At 45.7% G+C, this 11,274-nt stretch overlaps 1 protein-coding gene across 2 annotated transcripts in view; it reads left to right on the top strand.

Annotated features, from left to right (window-relative positions):
- Positions 1-9,506, top strand: part of CALN1 (calneuron 1) — a 193,441-nt gene extending 183,935 nt beyond the window's left edge. For both annotated transcript variants that reach the window (XM_006033270.2, XM_025215032.1), the window contains exon 6: positions 8,302-9,506. In XM_006033270.2, the coding sequence (XP_006033332.1) occupies positions 8,302-8,429 (128 nt within the window). In that variant the 3' untranslated portion in view covers positions 8,430-9,506. The remainder of the gene's footprint in view (positions 1-8,301) is intronic.
- The last annotated feature ends 1,768 nt before the right edge of the window (positions 9,507-11,274 follow it).

Below are 11,274 nucleotides of genomic sequence, written 5' to 3'. Positions count from 1 at the left end.
CCCTTGTGAAGCTGCACCTGGATCCTGGATCCTGTTGCAAGGTTTCATTCGGGCCATACCCCAATGATATCAAAGAGCTGTCTAGGACAGAGTAAAAAGTAAGTGAAAATTCACGTGGGCATAGAATTCAGGATCTCCCGATTTATAGCTGAGCCTTTAATCTACTAGTCCATAGGACTTTAGGGCTACTACCAGAACCCCCTGTCCCTCTACTTCCTCTGCAAATCTGCAAGCGTGAGCTTGTGCGCTCAGTTTTTCCAGGCACAAGCAAATTTGGGGATTTTCATCCTTGGCTGGGAACAGGTTCTGTCCCTGGAAGGGTCATGAAAAATCAATTCGTGGACACTAAGCATGCACCCGCTATGCTGGTCAGAGATGTGACGAGAATCAAAGGTGTTCACTATCTTGAACCAGCTTTAATACCACCCAGGAAAAGCAGAACAGACTAACAATAGCTACTTTGAGATTCTCTCCTGAAAGTCTCTTTGATATCAAATTAATAATATTTTCCACTTCTAAAGAAAACAAGATTGCTCTTAGGAAGCTCAGTAGGAGGTCAAAAGACGGAAGGCGGTTTTCTCAAGTGTAGCTAGTTCTCCGTGACAGCTTTCACTGCGATTTTACAATTTGTGATATCAAACTACAACAAAAATGCCCGGGAACTCCCCAGGGAGACAGGAATTGCCTTAGCCAGCACATACCCTTGCAAAAGGCTGGTTTTTAATCCATGCACCATTCATGGATTATTACAATCAATTCGAACTGAGCATTGCCCCGCTGGATCTCCCCGACACAGACTGATGGCTATCAATTGTGCTGAGCTCACCTTCCACTCTAAACCTGAGGTTGTGCTTATTTCCCTAAAAACCAGGGAACGGCGCCACTTAAATGTCGTTTAATGTAACCTGCTTACCACAGAATAAAGTCTGCCTCCACAGTCACCACCGGAGCACTGGTTTAGAGGAAGAGCTTCGGGGCGTTTGTATACGATGTAATTTTCTCCCATTGCATCAACAGGAGCATTAAGTTGGTCGAGGCTCAGGATCCAGATAAAACAAAGGGATTGCTAAAATTGTAAACAGCTGGAGGTTTGAAGAAGGTTCGCTTTTTTGGAGTTTGTTCAGATTTGCCTGTTTTGTATCATTGTTTATCATCATTGTTTGTTGATAAACAGGCAGACAAAGTATCCAGCATGTCGAATCTCCATTGAATAATACAATGCTGAGATGGAAGAATGCAGCGGTTACCCTAAATACCCTAAATTTAAATGCAGTCAGGCAGGGACATCCTTCAAACAAAACAAAGTCACTTCTTTGTTCTGTTGTAAAGTTGCATAAATTGGAGGAGCCAATAGTTTCCAGTAACATCCCAGTTGGGCTCTAAGGGGAAATTAGCCATGCTACAGTTAGACGGGTGAACTGCAAGAGGTTCAGCCTTCACTCCAACATCAGTGACCTACTGCAGCGGCTGGGATTTTCTAAAATTGGGCTGAAAACATCACACAGTCCATCTCTTTAGTGTTGGTATTCCCTGCTCCTGAACTTGGGGCGCTGGCCCTGATGCTGCTGCCCAGGATTCAGAAGCAAACCGGCTCATGGCACACACGCTGAACAAAAGGGTTTTAGTTTGAGTTCTAGAAGTCGGGCGGGGGGGGAGATTCAGGTGTGTTGCAGGTCCAGCAAGCTTCTTTTTCAAAGTAAAAATCAGGTGAAAAGAAGTGTTTCTATATTATAGCACTGTGCTACACAGCTATTAACACTGCACCTGAGCTCTGCCAAAGGAAGGAGCCACGTGCAGGCGAACATTTCACAAGCATCAAGGCACCAAGAGCAGTAGGATGTTCCCAAGTAGACTAGCAGCAGTGGGGGAGATGTCTCAAGAGTGCCTTTAATTCGTGCGTAGACGTGCAGTACAGGGAACACAGCACGCCATGGAATTATTAAGTCTCATTAATCACTCCCTGGGAAAGGTAGGTGGTTTCGCCCCTGGAAATATTCTCTTCATATGCAAGGTGTCTCTCCCCCTGTACCAGGACCCTTAAAAGCCACCACCTCCCGTCTGCCCCCAGGGTAGATGCAATTACAGTATATAGCTATTTAAAAGATGCCGATATGCTGTAGCTTATTCCCACTAAAAAAGGGGAATAAGTTATACAGGTAAAACAACATCTACACTGGGGTGGGCAAAATATGGCCTGAAAAAATGGCAGCAGGGGCACTTTAACTAAAGCTTATCAAATGAGCTTTAGTTAAAGTGCCCCTGCTGTCATTTTTCTGAGTGGGGACACCGATGCACGCGACAGTAAAATCTGCTAGAGTGCAGTTAATTGAGTCTGTCTGACACGCTGTAATTACAGTGTGTTGAAACAGCCTTGCTGCATGTCTATAGGCACCCAGAGATCCTGGGGGTGTTTCAAATTTCTCTCTACCAGAGCAATTAGTGTGCATGTGCTTTCCCCTTCTTGCTTTGACCTGCAGTTCCACATTAACCAACAAAGGACAGGAAGAGAACTGAGCTCTCAGTACAAATCCCCACACCTAGTCCAATCACAGAAAAAATATAAATTGCTGTTTCTTCTGCTTCTTGTCACTATGCTTTCAATTATGATCAGGAGAATAGCGACAAGGAAGCATATATGCATTTATGGCAAGAAAAACAAGAGCAAAGGAAAGCAGGCTGAGGTCTTGTTATGCTAACGTCATTTGCCCAGCAGTTCCCAAAATCAAAATGCTCATGACATTATACTAACACGCGTCAAACTAGAATGCTGATAAGCTTACAGCTGACTGCACAGCACACACCTCAAGCATTTCATCCGCAGTTCACATATGAATTGATAGGTTATCCAAGAGTAGCTGCAGCTTTCTTCCCACCAAATGCTACAGGTCTCTACTCCTGTATCGGCTGCAAAAACAAGGATGCGACCCCCCATTCCCCTGGAGGAAAATAACCCTATCCCCAGACAGAGGACAGAGTATCAGTCACGGCGCACGGGAGTTATGACAGGGTTTCCTGTAAATACATTGTGATACAATTTTGGCAGATCGCTGCAAATAAAGTATTTTTCGTGGAAACCACAACGTTGGGCATGCCCCATGAAAAAGCGTGGGGTCTGCGCTTTTGGCGGGCTCCCTGAAAAAGCCCCCAACCAACTTGCCAAAAATAAAATGCTGGTTTCCTCTAGGGAGCCAACAGTCCTTGTGGCTTCTGCAGCCTAATTGCACAGCCCACCGGTGGGTGGAAGTGGGGCTGCTGGCACCCACACCCCGCATTGATGGATTGGCTGTGAAGGCTGTCCATCATACATGGGTGGGGCTGCTATGCTTCACCTGTGAAAATGGCTGCCTGCCCAGGCATTGGCATTGGCCCATGAAGCCAGTCGCCTCAACTCCAGTAGAACCATTTATTTCAACTAGCCAAACACTGACCTCACCCCACGGTATTTGTCAATGAGTAAGGGCTTGCCAGTCATACTGCAAGATATTCTGACATACCGCTAGATCCACCAGCTCAGATATGGTGTCTTTGGGAGAGCCCAGCAGAGAATTTGCAGTCTTTGCATCCTCCTTAGAGGCTCAGCAGAGACCTTCAAGCCACACCTTGCCCAGCATCTGATATACAAGCACACGTTTCCCTTACCATTCACCATTATTACAGGCCCACATATCATTGTTAGGATGTTGCTACATGCCTGTAGTTGCCACATAGCCTGCTGAGTTTCTTCTGATGAGCCTATTGGGACTAACCCTTTGCATCTACTTAGCTCCCACAGAAGAAAGACACTTGCTGAGTGAACACCAAGGCCTATTCTCACCTGGCAGACCACTCCTCTCTGCTTCAGGAAGATTGTCACATCAAAGCAGGATACTCTTGTTATGCGTAGCCTCGCTTCCCAGGATTTCCTGTAGGCAGGTTCGCCTTATGAGCTGACATACTTTACACGCAGAAGAAAGCTCACAGCTGACTGCTAGCCTGTACCATGTTCAATAAACATCATGGTTATAAACTAAAGAGAAAATAGTAAAGCATCTAGGGCACGGGTAGGCAACCCCTGGCACGGCTGCCAGAGTGTGGCACTCAAAAGACATTTGGCACATGTGCCTCTGGGTGGATTACAGGGAAGGGGCTGGGGCTACAGCAAGGATCAGGCTTCATGGCTCCCCCACCATCCGCCCTTGGCACGCCAACATCTTCCAAGTTGAAATTGTGGGTGCTTTTGGCTTTCTGCCTAAAAAACGTTACCGGCCCCTGATCTAGGGGCTGGAAGTCATATAAGCCATACAGGAGGAACGTGCAGCATTATGCTTAAAGGATTCCATTTATTTGGAAAACTGAAGAACCAAGCGCAATTAAGAAAGACCAAAATATCACCATACCGGTAGGGAATAGGGACAAGTTGCACACACATGAGTTTGCTGTATGATGACAGCTTTCCTTAAATGCTGACACACCAGTTTGACTCTGTACCCCTCAGGAGCAAACCCATAGTGATCAGTGGGGGCTTCTTATGAAGCATGCATAGGTCTGCTTCCATCCTTCTTTCCCTTCTCCCCGCCCCACTATTCAGCACTCAGTGCAGAATGCACCTAACAGGAATAAATTTAGGACCACAATGTAATCACCAGGGAGTTGTTATTTAGACAAGAAAATAGAGGATTGATTTTAAACTCCATTAGGGCATACACAGCGACAAGCCAAGTTTAAGTTCTTGTTATTTAGGTATAAAAACACAAAACACCACTAAACTTAAGCATTTCTGAGACAGATGAATACCACACCTGTATAATAAATCCACTAATTACCTACTGCGTTAGAACATGCATATTCCTCGTTTTCCCCTTCTGCATCTGTCTAGCATGGGAGATATTCAAGTATCCAACTCCTGAGGTATGCCATTTCTTCTTTGCAACCATCGACCTCAGCTCAAACATCGCTTCATCACATTGGTGGGAAGCATGAAATGTAGAGGGGACCAGGACACAGAATTTTATGTCCTGGAGTCAGCTCATGCATTTGTCAGGCAAACTGCAGTGATGGGCACACTATAAACATCAAGATAGAAAGGAGACCACACAGGGCTGCATCAGACTGCTTCTGGCTTTACACCGAGTGAGATTAGACTAGCGCGGGGGCAGGCAAAGTCTGGATTCATCCTGTGGTGGACTCTATTTCCCAGCAGCCCCTGCCCATGTCGCTGCAGCCAGTTTCCATGGACACCCCAGGAATGGTGGTGTCATGACAGCGCAGGGCCAGGGTTTCCATGGAGACTGGCCCCAGCCGTGCTGGCAGCGTGCGCAGCAGGGCAGGGAGCTGCTCTGGGGCTGCGTTCTTGCGGCGGTGACAGTGGGGTCCAGAGTTGGGGCAGAGCTATGATCCGCTGCCCGCACGCCTTGGGCAGGGGCATGCAGGCAGCGGACCGTAGCTCTGCCCCTGCTCTGGACCACACTGTCACCACTGCAAGATCCCAGCTCTACTGGGACCAGGCTCCGTGGAAATCCCGGACCTATGCTGTTAGGATGCTGCCACTACTGGGGTCTCCATGGAAACCTGCTGCAGCGAAGCGGGCAGGGGCTGCTGGGAATTGAAGTCCGGCTGCTGGCAAGATCTGCCATGTTGCCCACCCCTGGACTAGCGGGTCCCCTATGTTTACCACTGATGCAGCCTGTGCGGAGATAATAGTTGTGTAGCGACTTTAACACCCAAGGTCTACCCATAATTAAAGTTTCATTGCACCCCTTTCCCCTTCCTTCCATAATTGTATGAATGTTATAGCAACAATGAATTACATAGACCTTGTTGTATCTAACACCTTCTACTCTAAAGGGCAGCTTCTAAATAACGGAGCACCAGGTGACCAAATGAACTAGAGATCTGGATTTACTTTCACCATCACGCTCTGATAGCAGATATTTATTCTGTTTTGTTTCATTCTTCTTTTCTATGTTTCCAAAGGAGAGAGAGTGAGCAGTGTTGTCATAGAAATATGATGCTAGATAGAGAGAAATATCCTCCAACTCCAAAAAAAATTCCCTCTGCAGTCACTGGCAAGTAGCCTCTTGTCTAGAAGTAGTGTTAAGTCATTTAAGCTTTACATTTAACCTTTTGCATTTTGTTTTTCATTGGAGGGAGCTTTCAGGAGCAGGGAAATACTGAGAAGTGAAGGCCTTTTCTTTAGGATTTCGGAAATGCCACTACATCAAACAAGATGGGGACCAGGGGGGCAAACAGGATGTCCAGTATTTATTCTTTCTTCACCTTTTCAATAAAGAGAGGCTAGGATAGGAAAGCAGCACAAGGAACAGGCTAGTAAATTTTCTTTTTAAGAGCATTACTACAATTGTGATTTGTTTTTTAAAAACATACTACTTTTTTCACCTAAGAAGAGGGCAAAAGAAAGTCATATCAGTCAAAATGCTGAGATGCCATAAGAAGGGGCTGAGATAGTAAAGCGGAAGAGCTGATGTTCAGAGTTACAAATCAGAAACTTCCTTACCTACCCCTAACAAAACGTGGGGTGAGAAGGGAAACAAGACTTCAATGTTGGCATCAGGAATTTCTTGAATATTAACGGATAGCTTCCTTTTGCCTGACTGCACGTCTAGATTTCAAGTGGGACCAGAGCCAGACAGAATTGCCCGTTCCCAGCCCAAGAATCAGAAGTGCAGAGCAGTTTCCACCAGTCAGACTTCCAGCCATTAGTGCCAGCTGGAGGAGTCAGCTCACAGAAAGGGCATCCTGGCTGTCCATGGATTGGAGGGGTGCACATCTACTACAAAAACATTTGTAAAACCCTTTGCCATTGCTATGGCTGTTGTGGGACAAGGATAATCATTGCTAACAATAAGTCAGTGTTTTCTATCAGAGATCAGCTACACATTTCCCTTGCACATACCAAAATAAGAGGATTACTGGCTGCCTAGCAAATCTTGATACAAGAGAATGCACAAGTCCTCTACTGCAGGAAATGACACACTGAGTTTCTATGCAGTTTCCATCAGAGGCTTTCAAACCACTTTCGTCCTTACTATGGCCCTGCAACACCACACGATTCTAGCATGCCTTCGACGGACGGAGGGAAGCAGACAAAGTAGTAAATCGTTGTCTGCAAGGCCACAAGGCAAGGCAGCAGTAGAATAAAAAGGACACACAGAAATCAAAACTTTTTCCCCGTAATAATGCATTTTACTTACTAGAAAAAGAGTCCTGGCACTTTTAGAGGATCTTGAAGGCTTCCCAATTATTCTGTTAATATGCATTTTAAATATGTCTCTTTTTCCTTGTCCACTGAAAACTCTGTAGGGAGTTCAGTGAAGCAATTAGGTGCTATACTTAGCCATGGGAATTGGTCTCTCAGTGCATTTAAAGTGTGATGTGTGATTAGACTGAACCTAGATAATGGTGTTCAGTTCAGAGCACCTCATTACCGACCAGATGCAGGCAAGGGGAAGGAATTCAGAGGCACCTCTAATGATTTGAAAAGGTGGACCAGAGTGTTTCATAATGAAATATTAAGAGAACTAACTAGGTGTGGTTCACCTAAACCACTTGAATCACTGGCTACAATTATTTGGAGGGTATAAATACCAAGAGGATGGGGAGAGAGAAAAAAAAAGTGCTTTACAAGGTGCAAGAGGTTTTTCAAGTAGGAGAAGTGGACTGAAGTTAATTACAATTTTGATCTAATATGTGCAACAATATAGTTTATATTTTAGTAGCTTCCAGTGGGAAGTGAGGGATTAAAAAAAGCACCACAAGAAAAGTGACTTGAAGGAAAGCAAAATCTGGAGTGGCTAGTGTTGGACTATACTATCTAATAGGTAGTCAGCATCTGTTAAGGGATTGAAAGCTCGAAAGGAAGTGAACCGTAGCCCAGGGTCCTGGCAGGATACAGAGCTTGACCAGTCCGTATGCAAAATGAGACCTTTCATTTGCTGTTTGCACTCTCAGTACACTGTGCCACCATGGGCCAAGCCCCAGCCATTAAAGACATGCTGTTAAGTATTTACGTTACCAGTGTGGAACCTCTGAGAAAGAAATGCATCTCGATAATAAAAAAAGACAAAAGCACATTTGGCGCTATTGGGGGTGAAGGATTCCTGTAGAAGCAAGTCAGAAGTTTAACCATTCTAGATAATGGAAGAAGTTGACATTGGGGGAAAAATTCACGTTGCATTGAAGCCAAGGTGTTTCCCTAAGGCTGAGGACGCAGTTAAATGCTTATAAGTTGCAATGGAAACTTGCAAAAGACATCCTTGTACAAGCATCTCACCTTAACCATTGCTCTCTCTCTTCCTGCTCTAGTACACTCCCAGAAACAGAACAGACAGACCTGCGTACGGAAGAGCCTTATATGCGCCTTCGCCATGGCCTTTATTATAAGCGTCATGCTGATTGCAGCCAATCAGATCCTCCGAAGCGGCATGGAGTAGCCACTCACCATAACACTGTGAACCAAACTAACCATGCATGCGCATGCCAACGGGTGAACTTTTTCCTCAATCAACTCTGAAAAGGGAAAGAAAGAGGCGAGCAGGAAGATAAAGAAACCTTGGACAAGGAACCCGAGGCCAGCAGTGTGATACGTCTTGTGAATCAACCACATCCTCTTGGCAGGAACATAAAAGGGCTGTCTTAATGCTTTAATGGTTTTGTTTCCTAATGCAATAAAAATACAGGAGTCCTGAATTATTGCTTCACAACAGCAGAGGTAACTTGGCGAAGGACGCACTTTCATCCAGAGTTACATATATTACGATTCTGAAGAGGCATGGCCTCCACAATCTTCGTGCGGCTGTCTAACCTCGGGGCCAGCAGACTATATTCAAGTAGCTTTCCAGCGGTCCCACATCCCCAGGAGCTTGACCATAGAATAAAACTCCAAGCAAATACAAGTTGTTTTCTTTCACATATTTTTGACTTCACTTTGCTTTCCCTTATGACCATGCCTTGAAGAGTACGGCATCAGAGGGGAGCCCAAAAGCTCTTGTACAGTATTTTCAGATGACAAAAGCATCACGCAGCTTTTATATTTTTGTTTCTGAAACCGCCTTTGACGCAAGACTAGGGGAGAGGGAAACACTGGTCCATTTACAATGTTTTTCTGTTTCAAATCAGGACTTTAAAAACCCCCCTGCTTTAGCACGTGGGCATTTTGAAAAGCTGTGCACAGTCTTCCTACTGCATCTGCAACCAGCAGCATCAAATTAAAGATTGTATTTGGCTCCATCTGTGCCTCAGATGTCACTGGCTTGCATCAGCCATCTCTTTGCCCTTGCTCTAAATTGGTCTTGTGCAACATTATCCATCACTAAAAAACTTTCTGCTGTTGTTTCTCTCTCACTTTTTTGAGCCCTGGTTCTGTTTGCAATCCTTTGTTATGGGGCTGCGGCGTCTGGGGTCCCCCTCCCAGGTGACTTTTGTAACAGTGGCAACCCACTTCTTTGCCTCCTTAGTGTTTGCGTTCTTGATCACTTGGCTGCTTTGTCTCTTATCAAGGGCAGTTTTAACCCTCCTCCCATACGCTCAAGGGATAGTAAGCTGAAAAGCAGAACGCAAACCAGAAGTGGAAGAGCTCAAACTCGAAAATACTGCCATATGTTACAGAGCGTGTCAGACATTCAGATCCCCCGAATTACTCATTTTTCCTGGAAGAGATTTTAATGAACGGCACAAACAAGATCAGGGAGTTATGCAGACCAAAGGTACAACATGTACCAAGGAGCGTGTGACGACCACGCACGCTTGATGCCAGGATCACGTTTGGAATGGTATCTTTTGAAGCAGGGCCCGATTCTCACATGTGGCCTCGAATGATCCCTGCATCATCCGGGTGTGATTCATGGGAAAGGGAATCATTTGCACTGCTGTCTTCAAAGGGGCAGTCTGGGTCTAACCCTGTGCAGGGAGAAGATAGACGGCACAGGGTGCATTCCTTTGGACGGCGGAGAGTTGGGGCCTAAGGCTGCAGTAGCTAAGTGCTGCTAGGTGCATTGGCTCCTGTGATCTTAATGAGCATTGAGATCGTTAACGTGTAAAGTGTGGAGGACGGTTTCTTGTCTCAGGGGTACAACATCCCCCCACCCCCATTCCCCCCCCAAAAGAGAGGCTGGAAAGCAGCATTGTAAAAGCAAGTCCATCAAGCCTGCTACCCAGCCTGGCAGAATTTCTCCATACGCCTTTTCCATCTCTTTCCTGTTCCCACCCCTTATAGCCGAGCCAGCAGCTCAAACCCTAATCCATGCTGAACACTCACCGTGCATCTATCTTGGGATACCAGCCTGGTCTGTAATGTTTAACGGGTATTTTTAAATTGCTCGATTTGAAAGTGATCACCACGGGCTATTTCTGCTCTTTATTCGGTTTCTCTCTCTCCCTGCACCTCTCAGCAGCCAGTCATTCTCCAGATCAAGGCGTTCACTATCCCTCTTGATTCTGTTCATTTTTCCTTGAGCCTACATCCACGATTTCTATTGCTCTTTCTTCCTTGTTTCGGAGCGACCCAGCCCTCTCTTTCAACACAGCTATGCTGATTTTTTTGTGCGCGCGCGCCTGGTATAGCATCACTGCTCCCTCTCCCAGCTTCTCCTTCCCCGCACGCACACATGCCATTTCTGTTCTGCTGTGACTAATGTGGGGTCAACCGTGGACCATTCTCTGAGAACTGTTACATGTCCCAGAAGAATGAGCGATTTGCTTGTGCTGTAGGACAGGATCAGACTTCAGAAACAAAGCAAAAGCTTAGGAGAGGTTTGAGCGCACAATTCTCATTGCTAAGGAACAGAAATTCATTTAAAACTGTGGTCTGCGTTGAACTCCATAGATAACAAGCATTGCGGTCTTTACACCTTAAAATGTAGATGACAGTTGCATGTCTCAGGGGCATGGTAAAGGAGGCCTCATCAGAACGAAGTACAATCACTGGGTGATGTTTATCAGTGTTTTGTAGATATTTCATGGATGTTTATCACTTACAGTATTTGTGGTTGCAGGAGTGATGGACAATATTGGTGCCTTTTGAATGTTAGAAGTCAGGATTTGCCAGGGTACTTACTGAGGCTGGACACAGGTGCAGCCTGATCCAATCCCAATTCATACAGAGACAGATTTGACCACGGATGCCAAATCCCAAGGCTTTGCCAGAGTAAGCCTGGTCCCAGATACATCACCGATCAACACCGGTTGGTCCTCGACTAGATGTTCTTGATGAAGTGGGGAAGAAGTAGTCACAAGTCAACATCATTTTGCATTTCCAATTCATTTCAGTCATTCCTAGTC

The sequence above is a fragment of the Alligator sinensis genome, unplaced genomic scaffold, assembly GCF_000455745.1.
Source record: "Alligator sinensis unplaced genomic scaffold, ASM45574v1 scaffold1227_1, whole genome shotgun sequence".
Lineage (NCBI taxonomy): Eukaryota > Metazoa > Chordata > Crocodylia > Alligatoridae > Alligator > Alligator sinensis.
Note: the sequence above shows the minus strand (reverse complement) of the source record. Positions and strands in the feature narration are given on the sequence as shown.